Source organism: Lutjanus erythropterus, chromosome 4 (genome assembly GCF_056507025.1).
Source record: "Lutjanus erythropterus isolate fLutEry1 chromosome 4, fLutEry1.hap2, whole genome shotgun sequence".
Taxonomy (NCBI): Eukaryota; Metazoa; Chordata; class Actinopteri; order Lutjaniformes; family Lutjanidae; genus Lutjanus; species Lutjanus erythropterus.
In genome coordinates this window covers 3150994-3171740 of record NC_139320.1, presented here as the reverse complement: position 1 = coordinate 3171740, position 20747 = coordinate 3150994, and the positions used below count along the sequence as shown (strand labels likewise).

General features: G+C 39.0%; 1 protein-coding gene across 11 annotated transcripts in view; it reads right to left on the bottom strand.

The window, feature by feature from the left end:
- Positions 1–20747, bottom strand: part of myo18ab (myosin XVIIIA b) — a 206342-nt gene that overhangs the window by 130290 nt on the left and 55305 nt on the right. For 8 of the 11 annotated variants that reach the window (XM_084716789.1, XM_084716788.1, XM_084716785.1 and 5 more), the window contains 9 exons: positions 16906–16971; positions 16157–16244; positions 15044–15150; positions 13837–14013; positions 12362–12572; positions 9488–9630; positions 9205–9305; positions 8002–8065; positions 6577–6721 (listed from right to left, as the gene is read on the bottom strand). In XM_084716789.1, the coding sequence (XP_084572915.1) occupies positions 6577–6721; positions 8002–8065; positions 9205–9305; positions 9488–9630; positions 12362–12572; positions 13837–14013; positions 15044–15150; positions 16157–16244; positions 16906–16971 (1102 nt within the window). The remainder of the gene's footprint in view (positions 1–6576; positions 6722–8001; positions 8066–9204; positions 9306–9487; positions 9631–12361; positions 12573–13836; positions 14014–15043; positions 15151–16156; positions 16245–16905; positions 16972–20747) is intronic. The other 3 variants (XM_084716790.1, XM_084716795.1, XM_084716794.1) reach the window with 1 other exon arrangement.

The window sequence follows — 20747 nt, the reverse complement described above, 5'->3', positions numbered from 1 at the left end:
TAATTGTTAGCTGCAGCCATACTATAATTTGAAGCTAAACTTTTTTCAGATATGTGGAGGAAAGGACTTTGAAAAGAAGCCTTATGACTCTGCTAATCATCACCACTGATCATGTCCCGACTCTCAGCCCATGTCTGCATGAATGTCTGTTTGAGGAGTGCATCTCCATTCGGCCTGGAGGCGATTCAAAGCCCCAGTGTTAGAACCAACCAGGGCAACATGACAGCCTGCACAGCCAGCCAATCAAAAGCTTAGACACAGAGCCAAAGAATCAACAGGAGCCCCTGCCAAGCAGAGACTTCATGGGGATCCACGGGGTGAGCTGGGAAACACAAGTTCTGCGGCAGAAAGTCACAACGCTAACTAGAGGAGTGAAAATGAACAAGCTTTACTTTGCTTTAGAGGACATGTTGTAGTGTTAGAGCGGCTCGGGAGCTGAATGTGGCTGTCACAGGGAGGCATCAGAGAGAGCAGTTTAAAGGGACAGCAAAGTTCTGATCCCTGTGATTTCCATCTCCCAGAACAGAGAGGGGTGAGACAGAGAGCGGGGGGGAACGGCACGAGGAAAACACAAAAACACAAGAGAGAGGGAGATGAAGAGAGGAGGGGGAGGAGGAGCAGAAACAATAAAAATGCTAATGACTTAAGGCCTGGAAGGGATGATAAAGGTATTAAGACAGAAAATACAAACAAGAGAGGCTCAGAAAGAAAGTTTTTTTTAAGTGAAAACAGTCAACAACTTGTGTGTTGTTTTTCCATTACCTTCATCTCCGTCTGCGTTTGATAGGGCGCAGCATGCAAACATGCAAAGAGAGGGTTAGAGATAACACAGTTCATAGAGTCATCAATTCACAGTCACAGCAAAATATACACATTAGCATTAAACAACACTGACAGGCCACCATCATGCTTATGAAGAGTTAGCTGAGTTAGACATGACACCACAAACCCCTCTTCTACTGTACATAAGAGGATGATGGGTAATGGTACAGTGGACAGCCCCAGAAAAGACATGAGACTCGACTGAAATAATGTCCTCTAAGTTAAGTAACAAACAAAGTTTCAAATCTCAGAACTGTTAAAGTGACACGACTGCTATGTCTCAATTTGTGTACTTCTGTACACTTCCTGTTTTGAGTGCATAAGTGCTTTGCAAGTACCCAGCTGTTGGACGCAAAACGTTGAGTGTGGAAGGCTGAACACTTCTTATCCTCAATGGCTGCCACCTTGTCTACGTAACAGAAGAGGCAGGGCTACCAAACTTGTGAACATGATGCCCCAGCCGGCCATGGAAGCAGCTGCAGTGACTACAGTAGCCGTGGTGAAGGAGTTTATTTCACAATAATTACCTGCTCACTGTACATTATCATGCTTGGTTACCAAAAAAAATCAATTTGACTATGGATTTAAAAATCATCTTATTGCTCCTCCAGAGTCTGATTAGAACTGCACGCATGTATTGTTATCAGTAAGTACCAATATACTGCTTATTTGGTTAAGTAAAGATTTGTTACTGCAAATCGAATTTAAAAAAAAAATCAGCACATTGGTGTGTTCTCAGCTGGTAGGAGGAGGGAGTGCCAGCCCATCGTCGACAGAGATTAGGGCATATTTTTAACCTCCCAAAAAACAGAGGATAAACAAAAGCAAATAAAATGTAAGGTCATTTGTGTTCAGTGAAGTGAAATTGAACACAAATTAATGAAAAAGATGTTTGGCAGGTGGCAGTAAAGCTCCACCTAACTTTAGTTTGCCCACGAAGAAGAAGAAGCTGCGATAGACATTTCCAATGACGGTCGTCCTCGATTTTGACAGAGCACTACCCTGTCCAAAGTCAAACTGTACTGCATGATAGTGTACTAACGGAAGTATTCAAATTGAGACACAGCTGATATACACATCTTATCTCTATGACAACACATGGAGTGCTGACAAATTGTTGTAGTCCAACGCAAAAGTTCCCATCATTCTGGTTCCCTCCACAAAAAGTCAATGGGATTTTGAATTGGTGCAGTAAATAAATTCTCTAGCAAACAAAAATTTATGATACTGACATGTTTTGATCAGCAAGATAATCTTCACAAACATACAATATTTTTATGATTTTTGAAGCATAAGTGCAATCAGCAGAAGTAAAAAACTTTTGGCTGTAACCAAACTACAACACAGTCTGATGACTCAGTGTCTCCACCACAAAGTAACTAGTGTTCAGTGTGATGATGGTTAAACATTCAAACACTGTAACAATTGCCTTTTTAAGATATGTAACAGCTTATGCCACAGAACAAAATGTGAAAATCTCTAAAGCTTGTGTTAAGCACAGTCGGGCAAACAAACAAAAAACCACTGACTTTGAGATGAGTGAACTGGAAGTGTTCATGTTAACTCATGTCTGGGTTTGAGGGCTCATTCCTGCAGCACTATATTAGGACCATTAGGTTAAAAAAACGAATTAAGAATAATAATAATAATAATAATAATAATAATAATAATAATAATAATAATAATAATAACAATGAGATCTACAGCACCAGTTCTTCTCATTAAATGCCTTTTCTTTTTTATATGGAATTATGGACTGAGCCAAAAATATGATAACAAGGCAAAATGTTATATATTAGATTCTTAGAAAGAAAAAAAAGACTCACACAGACTGTACTTGCATTTAAAGATTTAATAACAGCGATGTTATGCAAACTCTTTGATATTTTAGATTCTTCAGAGTAGCCACCTTTGATGGCAGCTTTACACACTGTTGTTATGATCTGAACCATTTCTTATTAAAAAAAAAATAGTGAATGATAAGATGTGTCCAAACTTTTGACTGGTGCTGTATATCTAATAGTTATTAACAACAATTTGAGAATGTTTTTGACCTAATAAATGACAAGTACAAGGAGATAAAGGGGGATAGACAGCGCATCATAGTTTATAATAATGCAGCACAGTGAGGAATGAGACTCCAGTCACTGCTGTAGTTCATACACTTCACTGATAAACCACAGAAATGTAGATTAAAATTAGGCTTCGTGATCTCTCTCTCTCTCTGCTGCGAGTCTGCATCAAACTTCAGCATCTGAGTAAATTGTTCTTTGCAGTCAGATTTAGCAATGAGGAAATAACTGAGGATTGACCCATCATGCAGTGTCCTGCTGCACCATCAATCCTATTTGAACTCTCTGTACATGTTACTGGTGATACCCTACATCTGTCTATTATTTTGTAGTTCTGGATGCACAAAAATGATCACCTCATTCAAATCAGCTGTTGTACACAAAACTAACATTTTTTCCCAAGGTTTTATTTCTAGTAAATTTATGACTTTTAATCTGAGACAATTTCTGAGTTTTTCCCACAAATGTATTACTTTAATCTCAGGGAATACTGAAAGTATATTTTCTTGTCAATTTATAACTTTAATTTCAAAATATTACCTCCCTCTCGCAGGTCCATTTTTTTTTAACATAATTGCTGTAAAATGCTGTTATAAATCTCAGACGAGTTTTCGGATTATTAAGTTGATGAGAAGCATTATTTAAAAAAAAAAAAAAAACTATGCAAGAAGTCATTGTGTGTTTATTTTTGTCCTCTGCCTCTCTCCTCCCCTGCAACCAGTTTCATGTTGTGCTCTCACTGGGTGCTGGTGTTTCCTGCAGTGTTTTACAGCAGAGCTGGCCCACCTCGACTTCAACAACACCTCAGCTCACATCATGAAAAATGATCTCACTTTAAGAAAATTAAAAATGGCCTGTCAGGGGAGAGAACCACAACAAAAGCCACTGCATTTAGTGCGGTTACAGTTTAGGCTAGAGGTCAGCAGCCTTTATTCTCAAAACAGCTATTTCAGGCCAAAATATATTTTTTAAAAATCTGTCTGGAACCACAACTATTAAATTCTGTATTGTCTTCAGGGACTTTTCTTGGTTTGGATTTGGCATCCACAGCTAAACTAGAAAGACTGAAGATTAGTCACTGATAAAATTTAGAGAAAAAGGGTAGAATATGATGTACATTTTAGTTGACAAAACATTAAAACTTGGTCTATTATTCAGTGCATAGGGTACATATTTTTATCAAAGAGGGTATATTGTAGGGTATAGGGTACACATTTCTATCAGTGGAGAATGACTAGCTTTAGGCCTACAACAATAACAATAAAAATGTTTAAAAATAACAGTTCATTTCCATATCATTTTTTGTCAAAGCTACATGGGCCACTGGAAAGGGGCAAAAAAGAGCTGCAGGCTGCTGATCCCTGGTTTAGGTCCTGATCAATAATGAACTTTCAAGCTCAAAAATCAAACAGGTTTCAAGAAATGTTGAAGGTGTTGTGAAAAGGGAACAAATTATGATGAGGTCATAAAACATCTTGAACTAGAGAGCCAACAGTGAGTCTGAGACGGTTTGAGTCAGATCTCAAAAAATCTTTCTGGTTCAGACAAATCAGAACAAAAGTCATACAGACTGCACAAGACTAATCACAGATAAGTTGCTTGACTTAGAGGACATTAAATAAGAACATTTATCAGCTAACTGTAATCCAGTGTTACATGTATTAACCAGTCAAAGCAAAAAGAACCCAAATTACAAATGAACATTTTCTCACTTACCCGTAGTAGAATCTATCTATGCACATACTGTTCAATACACAGCAACATGTAGTGTATATGAACACACCTACTTACGCGTACTTGCTTTGAGTACATGTTTTAGACAGTTTTTTCTTGGTTTGGTCTTGGACAGGTTCATATCATACTTGGCGTCTTTACTGCACTTTGAAGGACGTATACAAATTTGTTTTTCCCAGAATGGTTTGGAACAACTTTAACAACCCTGACTGTAACCCCATTCAACTCCTCTGGCCTGAACTGGAACGCTGACTGTGAGCCAAACTTCATCTCCCAACATCAGTCACGATCTTTACATGCACACAACATTCTGGTTTTTGCCCTTATTCTTAAAAAGACAATACTCTTACTAAGCTGTTCACATGACTAATGAACATGAGTATTCCATTAATATTCCTATTTACATTCAGCAATGCGACTCTGATTATGGATACTTCTTTGCATCAAAATAGTTTTTCAAACTTTAACAGTGGTGGTGGACTTGTTTGACACAGCCTCCCGCTTTTATTCATTTAACCACTTTCTTGAAAAGGTCAGCATTGTGACATTTGCACATAGCCAAAAACCTATTTATCAAATGTTCAAGATAATGTTTTAAAGTAGGTGTGTTTCTCCCTCTGACCAGAAATGTGGGCTTTTCTTTTGTGCATGCATCTCTAACCCAGTCTTGCAAACTGCAGGCCTGTTGGTTTGTTTACACTACAGAGCTGACTGCAAAACAGGAAAGAGGTCATGTGTCTCAAACTGCAGTGAAAAAAACCCAACTGAGATGCATATTCTTAATTTGCTGTTTACATGTTCAAAGAATTCTCCTAAAACCAGAATAATACTAGCGTATCCCATGTTTTAATCAGAATATCCAGTCAGAACATGCTGTTTACATGACCTGTATCAAATTCAGAATATTGCCATATTCTGAATAATAGTGGAATATTAGTGTGCATGTAAGCATACCATAGTGTTTGACCTCACTAATGCTTTTGGGGGCTGAATGGGAGCAGATACCTGCAGCCAGGTTCCAACATCTGCTAGAAAGATAAGCTGGACAAATGAAATCACAACTATCTGCATGGTTAGATTCTACTAGAGTGAGAAAATGTCTTTGCAATTTGGGTGACCAGCATTCTGCACTCTACAAACTGAGGTTAAACAGTATCAAAGAGAAAAACCCCTGTAGTCCTGCATGCTGCCTGCTGACAGTGTGTGCATTCATATGTCAAGCCTGACACCTAGTGGCACTTTGGAGAAAGTCAGCTCCAGTCTGATGTTTTACTTGAGTGAAGGGGATTTGCATTTCATTCTGTATAGTTTATGGTAATTTGAGCAGGGCCATGTTGTCATTAATGTTGGAGTAATGAGCTGATGGAAATGAATACATGGTTGGCAGGACAGAGAGGCAATTTGCTGGGTAAAATGAATAAGCCGAGTGCTCAGAGACAGAGATATGATAAGAAAGACTAACTTTTGACCCCCACCAAAACATGGGTGGAACTGAAAATGTGTTTGGTTGTATTTACAATGTAAAAGTAGCACATTAAGGCAACAAGTCAACAGTTCTGCTTTCTCCTGGTTCCGCTGCTCCATGTAGATTTTACACTGTCTACTGTGAATAAAATTATTCATGGAGCCTGTAATGTTCAGCTGTGGTTGAGTCTGTTTACACATGGTATTAAAATGTGTCCTGGGTGATCCAATCAGAAATGGGCAGCTCAACATAAAGAAAAAAATCTAGACGGATTAACAGCACTACAGGCCAGAGGAAAAATATGTATTTGTGATTTTGGGGTGAACTGCCCCTTTAATTTTTAAAATGGTTCTATATCTCTGAAGAATAGTAAATGTTGTAGTGCTGCTAAAGGCAAACAGTCAGGGATACACGTATGTCTGTTTTCTTATCAAGCAACAACTTGTTGACTTCATGCATTTTTTTTAATGTGGGAGGGCCTACCTTTAGTGGCTCCTGCAGCCCCCAAATGGTAAATGGCTCCCAAGATGAGCCAGAGGGCCTTCTGCTCCTCACTAGAGATGCCCAGCACCTTCATGGCTGCCTGCAGTTTGGTAAACTGCTGCGAGGCTCGCTGCTTGTCCTCGGGCTGCAGGAGAGAAGGTCAGATCAAACTTCATTCATCGCTAAGAGGAAAAACCTACTGCCACTTATTGATATGATCAATTCATACCACACAGGGTAGAGCTCCACTGACAAATGGGCCAATATTAACTCACTGTAGATATATTGGTATTGCAGTCTGGGGCAGTAATTACATAATCAAAAAAAAAAAGGTAACTGTATTCCATTACAGTTACAGATAAAAAGGATGTAATCAGACTACAGTTACATTTAATAAAACTTGGGATCGATTTTAAAATAAAGAATGATATCCTACCATACAGGGTGCACAAACAGCGGACAATTCATTATCATGACCTCGAGTGAAAAAATGCTTCACTAGGTGGAAAGTAAATTTTTTGTCTTTAAATCAATCAATTAATCAATCAATCAGCAGATTGAGAACAACAAAGGAAGGAACAGCTGGACAAACTGATAAACCTAAGAACCAACATAAAACACTTCAAGCTGCAAAGATGAATCTATTAATCAGCTATTAAATTAATCTGCCTCTATTTTGAGAATCAATTAATTTTTTTGAGCCATTTTTGAAGAGAAAATGTCCAAATCTTGGACTTTGTGAAACACCAACTTAAATTTGATATAGCTTTCAGACATTTTATGGACTAAATACCTCACTGATTAATGGAGAAAATGTTTGACAGATTAAGACTTGAAAAATAGGTCCAAACATATGGAGCATGCCAGGACCTATTTTTCACAGACAGTGACAGGAATAATTAATCATTTAATCATTTTGAGTAATTTTTTAAAAATAAAATGAAAGTCAAAATTCTCAGATTTCAGTGTCTTAAAATGTGAATATTTTCTGGTTTCTTTACTCCTCTCAGACAGTAAACTGAATATCTTTGAGTTGCGGATAAAACAAGACATTCAAGGACGTCATCTTGGATTTTGACCTACATTTTTCATCATTTTGGACCAAACAACTAATCGATTAATTAAGAAAAAAAGCCACTGACTAAATGATGATGCAAATAATTGTTAGTTGCAGCCCTGAAAACACTATATTAGGCTAAAAATGTCACCACAGAGATAATCCAAAAGTAACAGAAAATAATCAAGTAACATTACTTTAATATTGTGATACTTTTATTGGTTATTTGTAATTGTATCATAATAAATTTTTAAAGTAACACTCCCAACCCTGTGTATCAGTCAGACTATAATTCTGGGCTCAGAAAAACACATTAAAAATGTGCCTTGAAACAGACACATGTCAGTTAAAGCATGTGGTGTGATTACCTTAGACTGTGGTATGATCCCAAACGCACTGTTCTCAGCCAGGTGGTTAAAGTGCAGCTCCGTTCTGAGAGAGAGAGGAGGAGAGAGGAAAGATGCTGGGATCAATAAACTCTTCTGTATCAGTCAAATGCTGAACATCTCGATGTTAATAAACATCAATGTCACAAGAAATTCACTGTCTTTTAATGTAGTTTATCTCACACAACATGATATTTCTGATCCATACTGGTAATGATGTTCTAAGTCTTCATTATATAGACAATAGTGAATGGAGGGAATGAGGGAGTGATTTCATTTGAATGAAAGAGTGGCTGGAGAGGCACGGGCAACATGGACTGTAAAGGCCCAAACGCACTAAAAGCGTCTGACGCACACGTTCTGAAGCACACTTATTGTTTTAAATGGTAGAACGCGCACTAAAAGCATTTTGAGGTGCGTCAAACTGCCTTGATGCTCCCAGTCCGACCTTGTTTTGATTCTCGAGCATCATAAGAGGACCGAAGCTTTTTTTCCTGCAGCTGTCTGGAGGGACCTGAAAGGAATAATCATCAGATTTCAAGAGAATATGACCTTCTGGCATGAAAAAATACAAATAGAAACAGCCGATCTTCCCACTGATGGTCTTGTTTGCTTATGTAAGCCATATAGATGCATCAGTGACTGAGACTGTGTCATAACCCGTTAAAAACTCCTCGCAATAGGTTTAAAATTATTATACATTTTCTGGTTTCTGAACATCTGAGTTCATTCATTTACTTGACGGAGATTCTGCTTTAAATTAATAGATAATGTTTAGTTTTACTAATATATCTATGCAAGTTTGTCTTGTCTTGAGTTACAGACAAAAAAACATTTGAAGACATCTTGGGCTTTGGGCAAACTAGATTCAATCATTTACCATTTTCTGACATTTTATGGACCTAACAACTAATTGATCAATCAAGACAATGATCAGATTAACTGACAATGAAAATAATCATCATAGGAAAGACTTGAAAAATATTTTTCAGCTATTATGAAAGTAATCAAATTTCAATCTCAACCTTTCAAGCACTTTATCCAAAATCCAAGCACTTTCAAAACCTTGAAAACACTACATTAAAATTCAAGCATTTTCAAGGATGTCCAGTGCCTGAATTGCATCATAGTTCTGCTATTCTTATGCTGTGTATTCAGCTGATAGAGAAATGCAAGAGGAATTACTTGAGGCTGCTGTCAGCTCCGGCCATCATGTAGTAGAAGACGTTGAAGGTGGACTCTGCCTCCGGTCGTCTGCTCACCCTCAGTTTCTCCAACAACATCGTCTACGAGACAGAACAAGTCAGACATGTCTGCTCTATTGTGTACAAACAATTAATAATTTAATTTTGTTCTGCAAGACTTCATTATCTTCAACAATTTGGTTAGTTTGAAGTTTCTATTTAAACTTTTGCAATTGAAGCTGATTGCAGCTGATGTTAAGTACTGTTTCTCAGGTGTGTGTTACCTGGATGGAGGCGGAGGCCACCTGCCCGGCCTGGTCGAAGTCAAGGGACACTACGTGGGAGAAGCGGCTGGCGTTGGTGTTCATGGACGTAGAGCTGTTGCCAAAGGCCTCCAGGATGGTGTAGACAGCCTGCCACTTCTCAGCTGTGTCATCAACAAAAACAAAAATACAACATCACATCGTTTGTTCAGTGTAAACTTTAGCAAACTGAATATCAATGTTTTATTGAGAATCCAGACTTGTGTTGTGCCCCCTGTTGTTTTTCAGTAAGCAGGTTGTTTAGAGGCAACTTCCTTGAATGTTCCCACACAAAGACAAAGCCTACTGTTTTGTTAAATGACATCAGAGACAACCATGATGCTAGTAAGTCTGCACCAGGTAATTATACACAGTACTGATCATAAAGTGACAAGAACAAAGCTAACAAGAACACCCACTCTTACTCTTACAGTGGGTGCATATGCAAATTAAATGTTATAATTCAAACAGTCCAGCCTGTTCCTACACAGGTACAGTAAGAACCAAAAACAAAGTGCAGAGTTTAACTGAAACTCACCCAATTTTATGCAACAAATACTGGTGGCTTGACTATAGTCCAAAAAAGACCCAAACGTACGATCATTTTGACATTTCCATAAACCCACAACAAAACCTTGTTAAAGAGAGAGTCTGGGGCTTTTATTTTGATAGGTAAAAACAGAAGGGTTGACTCTGTGTGAAGCGATACACATTTGCTTTCTTGTTCAGATGATATGTAATATGGTGCACATCCCACTGTTTTGCTATTCAGCACAGTATCCTGGCCCCTTCCAAGTTTTTTTTTCTATATATGCATCAATTCTGTTCAAATACGTTACAGTAAAATATTGCTCCATTTTGCATCTGGCAACACTATCTGAACCACGTCTGATTCAGCATGGTGAACAAAAACAGACTGAACCCTCATTAAAGAATGACTCCTGTTCATTGCCACTTGCCATATTTTCAGACTTTTGGAAGCAAAAACAAAAGCAAACAGTGAAATTATCACACAACTGTCTGCTGTAAACATCCATCACAGTCTACTGAGACACTTCCTGCTTCAGCCTTGACCTGCTGTACACAGTCTTCTTGCACAATGAAGGATTACTAGTGACATTCATTCAGTTTCACTTTTACCACCAAGTAAAGTGGTTTGTTTGCCATATTGGCAGGCATGCAGTTACATATTTTGGAAGTTCATAGGGGAAGTTCACAGTTCCCAAGTCAAAAATACAGATTTCCCTCTTACCTGTAGTGCTTATTTTTAATCTAGATAGTTTTGGTGTCAGTTGCTGAGTTGTAGAGTTCTGCACAGAGATGTTTGCTTTCTCTCCAATATAATGAGATGAGACGGCATTCTGCTCGTGGTGCTCAATGCACCAAACAAAAAAACAAAAAACAACACATCTGATGAATTCAAAACCAGTGTCTCTTCTCAAAAGTCATGACCCGGTTTCTCAAGACAATCCACAGACCTTGTTGTGAGCAGTTTCATGTACAAACTGTTTCCTTACAAGCAGAAAGAAAGTTTCCAGAACTTTTTTTTTTTTTGCAGGATCCTGCTGGAACAGGATCGGGGAGCTCCCAGACTGGGATCGGCGTATATTTAACTGGATCCAGCACCTCCTTTGTCACAATCAAAATTTTATGTAAGTTTGTGTAATATTTAATGTTATCTGATGATTACTGCAAAACTGGTGAAATAACCAACTAAATTCAGAGGTTTGTATGTTATAATGTGACTGGTTTCAGGTAATTCAACCACTGTTCACAAGTTTACCCAGGCTGTATTCAGATATAACTGAGCACAAAATCAAAGGTTAGACTGACTTCATGAAGTTTCATCAAGTTGAATTTGTCAATATTCTGCAGCTGTCAGTCTGAATGAGCGCTCTGTCTCTCTGTTTGACTGTCTGCTGTGCTCACAGACGCCTCACTCTGCAGAAACGTCTCTGTGTCTGATCAGGACTTTAGCTTTGGTTTTTCAGGCTCTTTGAGACTCCTTGAGGGTCTACAACACAGAGGTTGTGACAGACTGTACAGAGTACAGAGGGGGGAAATAAATTGTGTCCCCACCAGGCATGAAAAATAATTCATCCCTGGTGAATCACAGTAGATCTCACCTTGGATAGAATTTTTTGGTTTTCATGACCTGGTTGTTCAAGATAGTCTACATACCTTGTTGTGAGCAGTTTCATGTAGAAACCATTGCCAACACATGCCAACAGTATCATCACACAGAAGGAAGCATGTGTCTCCTCACAGAGAAGAGGCTCGTGTTTGTGACAGGATGTAACATTAATGACGTCCTCCTCTGCTGAGCTGTAACCTCTCGTCCATGAGTAGATGCACACTTCCTTCTGAAGTGATGTTGGTGGCAGGTGTAGTTCAGTAAAAAGAAAACAGCTCCTTCATGAATCTGCTCATAACAAGGTGTGTCGATTATAAAACTCAGCAACTCACACCAAAACAGTCTAGATGTATAAATAGCAGTACAGACAAGAGGAAAATATGTATTCTGGGCTGTCCCATTCTTTTAAGTTTAGAAAAGTGGAAGACATTTACAGATTGCACTTCTGTTATGTCTTGTTATGTCAGCTCAATGTTCTGTATAACTACATGTCAAAGACCTTCCACAACATGTCCATAAATCCATATACTGTATCTGTTCTAAACTATTCTGATGATTGATTTATCGGTTTTAGTCATTTTTAAAGAAACAAAAATCTTAAATGTGAATATTCTGGTTTCCCTCTCACTTCACAGATGAATTGACAATGAAAATGAAAATAATGGTTAGTTGCAGCCCTAATGTGATGATTGTGCTCCCCTGTCTTCTGTCTGCAGGCTCACCGGAGAAGATTTTGCCCGTGCTCCCAGCGATAGAGACCAAGTACTGGACCAGGTGCTGGCAGTTGGTGGTCTTGCCGCTGCCGGACTTGCCCAGCAGCACGATGGACTGATCCTGCCGGGTGGTGAGCAGGTTGCGGTAGGCCGACTGAGCCACGGAGTAGATATGAGGAGCAGAGTCCTCCCGCCGGCAGCCTTTGAACATGTGCATCACCTGATGGGGGGGAGGAAGAAAGGAGGAGGAAGAAGAAAGACACAGCAGAGGGGAGGGACACAGAGGTGGGACAGACACAAAAGCACAAAGGCGTTAAAATAATAGCAACAACCACAGCGCTGCTGCCCAAATGTTCGCCAGCTTTGTCAATAAGTCTGACAATCAGGGGGCCTGCAAGCTTGGCCAGGATATAATTCAGACATTTTTATATGAGTTTGATCTCAAGTAGAAATCAATATACATTTTTTGCTCATCCTAGAAATTCAAATTATGATACACAGTAAAACTTCCTGAATAATTCTGTGAATTCTACCAGAATAATTTGCCTATTTTCATGTTTTCAATTTTCTGAGAGCAAATTGTCTAATGAACCCACAAGATCTGAACAAGTCTCTTTTACGAATGTAAAGCTTCAAGGGATAGTTCAGACTACTTGAAGTGTGGTTGTATGAGGTACTTATCCACAGTAGATGGCCGTTGACACACCTCCTGTTAAAAAAAAAGCAGCAGGAGCACAAGTGTAGGAAGCTAAGCAATGTACTGCTGCGGACAGGGTCAGCAGCAAAACATATTTTAGACATCTAAAGAAAAAAAATCTATCAGTTCAAAAGTCTGCTATATTTAGAATATTTTAATGGCTTTACTTTGCTGCCGGACAAGTTTTTCTGACAGGAGACCACTGTATTTTAATTTGTTTGTGTTATTGTGTGACTTTAGTTCAGATTAACCAAAGTCAAACAACTACAAAGACAAACTAACAGATCATGGCAGTGGTAGTACAGCAACTCCTGTGTTCTGCTGGGTAAAAATAAAGTTTTTCCTTAAGGAGACTGGTTGCTTTGGAGAGAATGATATTTGGCTTACAACAGCAGTATCCTGTCAGAAAAATCTTCCTGATAGTAAAGTGAAGTAGTTAAAATATTCTAAATATACCATACACGTAAAGGGACAGTTCACCCAAAAATTAAAATTCTATTCACCAACATGTCAAGTTGACATTAAAGATGTCATTTATACCATGTTTTTATCCTAAACCTTCTCTGTGGATCCTTAGATTTGAGCCACGCTCACATGTGTGCACACCGTCTGAATCATCCTGACTGTGGATAAGTACCTCATACAACCACACTTCAAATGATCTAACTATCCCTTTAAGTTTTTTGGTTTGAATTTTTCTAAAATTGTATGAATGCTTGTGTTATTTACCAGCATGCTGCTGCAAAAGTAACACCGGCGTTCCCCAGTCATCCAGTCTAAAGCTTACCTTCTCAGAGTACATGGAGGGGGTGCTGAGAGGGTTGATGATCACCATGTTGGGTCCAGCGTAGCTGTGGATGAGGTTGCCTCCATAGCGCTGCCTCAGGCAGTGCATCACACTGGATTCATTCAGGTAGAGCAGTGAAGCCAGGTCCTCTGAGCGGTCGTATGACGGAGGGTTGGCCTACAGAGAGAAATGACCATGACTGGATTCAACTAGCAAGAGATACATGTGTAACCAGATACAAAATCTTTAGCCCCTGGTCTATTAAGTTGAAATTAGAGCTAGTCTGAGGACCAGTGGGACTGTAAGATGATACATGGAAAAAACTGTGCCTGGGTTCAAGCACTTGAGGTCAAGTAAGAGGCATTGGCACAGAGGAATGTTGGAAAACCCCACAGACAACGGGCTGCTACACCAGTCTGGGTGAATACTCTTTTCTGATTAGCCGGAAGGGCATTAAAACCTTTTGACCCACATGTAGTTCGCCTCAAGTTCATAACTTTCTATTTTGAGTGCAAAACTTTCACCACACATCTGTGAATGCTTTTATTTCATATTGTTGGCAAATGACCATGGCAGAAGCAGGATAATCAACTTGTGGGTGCATGCTTGAGTCACTTCATGGAAACAACCACCTTCCGCCTCTCTTCAGATGGTTCTTTACCTCCACATTGTATCTTCAGACTGTTTAACGCACACCTACTCCTGATTATCCCTTACTGAAAGCACCAATAATCATCCCTACAATACTGTAGAGATAATGATAAATAACAGTAGAGGTATTTAGTCAAAAGTATCATGATATTTGATTTTATCCATATTGCCCAGTGCGACATAAATAAAAAAGATGTTTAGTTCCAGGAAACACAGCTTCAGAGATTTTAGAAACATCTGATCAGGAAAAGTCAGAAAAGGTCAACAGTTAGTAGAGGCAAATTTTCCAAGTATTCTCTTCATCTATGGCTTTTATCATTATCTTTTTAGATTGGAAATGGTACCCGCTGAATAAACTATATACAAAGCTACAAACAATAACCAGAACAAAATACGCAACTTCAACTCATTTTCTACTTTTAAAGAAGCAGTGAAATACAGTGACATACTGTAAAAGAAATTTAGTTTTTTGTCAAATTGTACGCAGGAGCTGCTGAACTGGAACAGATCTTACTGGTGCACCATCATTCACCATTTGTAGCCCTCTCCCGTTTACCTTTTCTACATCGTCTTCATCCACTTCCAGTATTGTCCCGTCATGTTCCAGTTTGATTTTCACCTTGCCCTCAGGCAGGGAGCCGTCCTCTGTCTTCACCACGGTGGCTGGGACCAGAAACACAGAAGAGGTATCAACCAGCTGGAAGTGCTTGTAGTAATATGCTTATCTCATATGCCTGATTAAAAAAATTGGATTTTTATTTTTTGCAAACCACCACATGGACAGAGCCAGAGCTTCTCAAGACACTTAAAATAAGATGAGACAAGACAACCATTTCCCTCATTTGCCTGCTAGCAGAAACAATAAATATCACCCAATATTCCAGCTGTGTCTGCAACTATGTAACATTTTCCTAGGCTGCTGGTGAAATGAAAAAAAAAACAACTGACAAATATGAGTATTAAGGGTTCAAATGTTCATATATTTTGTCCCAGACCATTCTGTTCACAAAGTTTAGTTCAGTGTGCCACTTCCTCTGCTCAGTGTGTCTTGTATCCAAACAGTTAAACAGTTACTGTCAGAATAACATATTTATGTGTATGTACTCACACACAAGGAAGAGTTTGTATTTACTTTTATTTACTACCTTTACCAGTGAATATGTATGGTTTTATCGTTTATTATTGCAGAAACCTCTCCCTGTTGAACTGAATTTCAAATGGGATAAATTTAAAAAAATGAATTTATTTACCAATTACTGTTTTACAAGAGGTGTGTGGTGGCAGTTGTACCTACAGTGACTCTACCCTCTGCCTGTATTTCGTTATTTTTTTCTCAATGTTTTGCTGCGCTCAGGACGTTTCACTGAACAAAAATGTCCTGATGTGTTTACAAACATCTCCAACAAATCATACCGACTCTACCTTTAATTAAGGCAAACAATGATCACTAATAACCAGTTTGTAATGTATTATATCTGCCTGTGCCTAAGGAATGTCATTACCTTACTTAGAGCATCCAGAGACCACTTACAGTAACTTGTAATCACATTATAATGCATTATTGGACAGATAGATAGATGATAGACAGGGACATAATGGAAAGCATTACCAAATGTTTAAGAGAGAAATGGCGCTATATGCGTAAAAAAGCCAAGTAACATCATCTCACCCAGGGAGAAACCATCTTTGTGGACCAGCCAGCCTTTGTCTGATCCATACCAGGCCTGCTCTGCTGCAATCTGCTCCTCTGTCTTCACCTGGTGGACAGAAAGAACAAGGAGAAAAATTACTTGACAGCAAAGATGAGGAAATTATTCTTCTGCCAAGCCACATCACTGGGCCAGTCATAAAAACAGTGAGTCTTTCTGAGAGCGCCAATATTTCCAATCTGACACCAGCACATGCTGAAAGGTTGTCAAGATGATGACCATGCAGTGGATGAAAGTGGACTCAGAGGTCTCACAGTCCACTGAGCACTGCATGCTCCTTCAGGGTGGTGTGAAACAATGTGTGTGTGCAGATTTGTGTATGTGAGAAATTTCAAACCACACAGATGCCAAAATATCAAGCCTCAGGGGTTTTTGACAGGGGTTTCAATGGCAAACCTGGGGACCAAAATGCCAGGGATTACCTCAGTTCAGTGAACACAAAGGGGACAAAATTCAGGAAGGAAAACAACAACAATAAATCTAAAATAATAAGAAAATTAACTGTGAGGAAAGTATGATATTTTTAAAGTCAGAATTACTGATTACTTAAATTTCATATAAGCCTAATTTTAATGGGAGAAGTGAATAAGACACACTGCACTTCGCAAGCAAAGTGAGAGAACACAACACAGCACAACACTCCACAGTGCAGGGTGATCATGGGACGAGCTGGAGGTGAATGAACACTCGGGCACAGTGAAGGCCAGACCTGGGATTGCTTAGCTGCAGCATGAGATGCCTGAAGGAGGGCCACGGGGTCCTCTTCCACTGATCCCTGGTGATTTGGCCAGCATGAAGAGGTCAAAGTTACAATTATATATGAGCAACACATGTTATACAGACACACACATACAGACAAAGAGATAAGATAAGCACACAGATAAAATAGACCATCATCTCCATAGCTGTAGACTGTGTTAATGCATCTGGACAAAGTATAGTTTGGTATACTTATCCAGGATACCTGCGAGACAGAAATCAAGTTTACTCAACAAGCATGATCATTTATGACAGGACCTGTTATAATTTCATGTTTACACATTCATGGAATAAAATGGCTGCATGACAACAACAAAAAAGAATCGGATTAATGAACAAAGGAGCACCTGAACATAATAATTAGCCACACACGCAGATACAACTTCAAGAGTGGAAACACCACACATGCATGTATCAACGTACCGCTCCGTCACCATGCCAATCTTTAATACATACGGTACAAAAACCCATGCAGGTGGCTTTTGTCAACCCAGTGTGTCATGAATAGAAGCAGTTACATCATGCCACTGTGTTACAAAAAGCAGCTCATGTCGATGACAAAACAAGGAGAGACCTGCCAAAAAGCTTTCGATTGAATAATTCACTTAATGGCGTCAGGAGGCAAAAAACTCAGTGACTGTTTAGAAAGGAGACTTTACGGGTCAACAGTGGGTTTGGGTTTGCAGATGAGTAAAGAACTGTCAGTTTCATCTCTTTCATCACTCGTCTCTTCCAGTACAAACATAAGTCCAGGACATGTTTTGCCTAATTTAGCACAAAGAGTGACAGCATAAGGGAGAACGAGTCTTGCTTTGTCAAAGGTTTTAAAAAAATACACCATCTTACAACTTTAAAAGTGTTTTATTTAAGCACTGTGCCTTGTTAACCCAACAACCTTATCTTCAACATATCAATGCATCGGCTAAGAGTTGTTCCTTTATTTTGAAGTCACTCTACGCAGCAGACTTGGATCATTCCAATTCTACATTATCTTAAAATCCTCAATGTATGGATTTTCTTTTATGGCACATTAAGTTACAACATTCAAATAAAAGATCTCAAGAGTTATGTAATGGACAATGCCTGACAAGGTATGCATTATCAGGAACTAATTAATGAACAACGGGGAGTGCAGAACCTCTGGAAATGTTGTTCACTACTCCAGTAAATAAGAATCTTAGATAAGACTTGACAATCGGAGATATTCCTAGTCTGCTTAACTTAAAGAACTCTTTGGCTTAGCTATTAGCCAGGAAGCGAATGTTATGCTATTAAGATTCAAAGCCAAAAACACTGGTCACGGTTGACAAACAGTATATGTAATATGACAGCAGCACCAGCTAACTATTAATTAGGCCTGGGCGGTATAAAGGTATTACCGTATACCAGGGTATTTCAATACCATCATAAATACAGATGCTCCTCTATTAAACTGATACTGAGATGAGGGTGCAGCTTACACCACTAGGGGTCAGTCTCAGGAAAAATAGCCTTCATGTGGAGAAGACACATGACATTTTTGGAATAAAGTTACAGGACTAACTGATTGCAAAAAAGAAAAATGCATCTGCCCCTGTTCTGGATTAAGTTAGATTCAGTCCACATGATAAAGGTAAATTAACAAACATGTAGACTACTGACTGGTCAGAGGAGCGTTTCATCATGAGTGTGTAACTTTAGCGAGCATTACACAGGGAGAGGGGCAGACTAATTATTGGTGACAGGGTTATGGTGAAAGCATGCTCAATGAAGTGGAGCTCCTTTGTGTGCATGTGTTGTTTCTCAGCTGTGGGAACAGCGCAGCTGTGACGATCAACTCCTCCTATGCTGTGGGAGTATTAAGTTTTATACAAATACTGCCTAATACTGTATATAAATGCATATAAAGGAGGGTATGAAGGTATGAAAAACTGGATACTGTCCCCAAATCAATATCAAGACTTTCCCCAACAAATGATAAGCCATGTGTACTGCTGTCCACAGTTTGAAGTGGCGTGTTGATCAGTGACTGGGTAAGTTCAGAGGGACATTATACTTCTTGCAGCTTGTGTGCTACAGTCACCATCCTGTGGTGTTCAGAGGATGAGGCACTGAAGGACTTCACTCAAACTGTAAGCAGAGGCTTTGGCTCTGTCCCTATGGCTATGGATACTCATTCTGGAACATTCATTTAGGATGGTGAACAGACAGCTACTTAGTACAAGGATACACAGATTTATTATTTTCTATGTCATTTAGATGTCCATTATCAGGAATCAATAGACAATACCATGGTATATATATGCATATACTTTTCTTCTGCGTAAACTAAGCTAAACACGTCCTACATCTATCTTTGTACTGGATTAACAGACTGAATTCATATGGATATTCCCAGACAGTTCATAGTGGTTATTTCAGAGCGTTCTTTACAATGTGGCTCCATTCATGGCAAATGATAATTCAAGTCACTGTTTCCCCTTAATTTCATTGTTTGTATATCTGCAAAAGTATTTCAACCCTGAGACAAAACTTTCTACTACTGACAACACGGATTATAATCACAGTAAGGCTAACAATAAAACAAAAATCTGTCATGAAATCCGATCAGTCGCATGGAATCAATTCATTTTAATGGTTTGATCAATCCTAAAACAGATACAAAATGAACAAATCCATCCAATGTGGAAACTGACTGGATTAAATCTTATAGCCTGTCAGCTTTTTGTATTGGTCGCAGCCTAATACAAATGTAGGTAATACTGCAGAAAAAGGAAATGGGGGGGGGGGGGGGGAGAAGGGGGAAAGTTTGAAGGATTCCGAGCCTTACACTCCAACAAGCCACACGAGTACAAATTCCAGCCAGGAGGCCCAGAGGAAGGCTGGAGGGCTGTGGTACCTGATGGGAGCCCTGAGGCTGCGGGGCCGTGGGGGCGGGGGCTTGGACAGAAGACGAAACACTGACTGCCGGCTCCAGCTTAGCCACAAAAGCAGCCACAGAGAGACAAGGACAGCCAGCAAAAGCAGTGTGAGTAAGGCATGGAGAGAAGGAAAGAGAACGTGGGGAAGAAGACAAGGTCAACATGGAACTTTGGATGAAGACAATGCATTGCTTAAAAGTAAAAACCAGAGCATGGAAACTTGACAGCATAATGGAAAAGTGAAAATGGCTTTGCAGTGAGGAAGATATGAGATGAAAATGATTCCTATACAGAGAAAAAACGACAATGGTTTTAGAAGTGCAGATCAAATGAATACAGTTACTGTTAACTGTCAGAAACACATTAGTAAGATGCTACTTGATAAGAAAGCACTATTAAAAGCTCCAGACTTAAGTACTGTAAATTATAAAGAATAAATAATCACTATATGGATATGTACTGTCACTGTCACTGGGATATCTACCTGCAGTTGTGGACATTGACTGGTGGAGAGTGTTGTATTTATGACAATAATTTATGTTACAAGTAGGGCTTGTACCTCATTCATAATTGTATTATCCTTTCTTATTGATTTTGGCAGTTCAGATCAATCATTAGATCAATTGATTAATGTGGGGTATTAATGAAGTTTATTGTTAAACTCTAAAACCTGTTGCCTGCATTACATCCTTGTCACAAGTGTTTAGGGCTACAATTAACAGCTATTTTCATTGATGATTAATCTGTAAATCAATCAAATAATTAGGTGTCTGACGTCCTTAAATGTCTTGTTTTGTCCACAACCCAAAGATATTCAGTTTACTGTCAGAGAGGAGTAAAGAAACCAGAAAATATTCACATTTAAGAAACTGAAATCAGCTAATTTGAACTT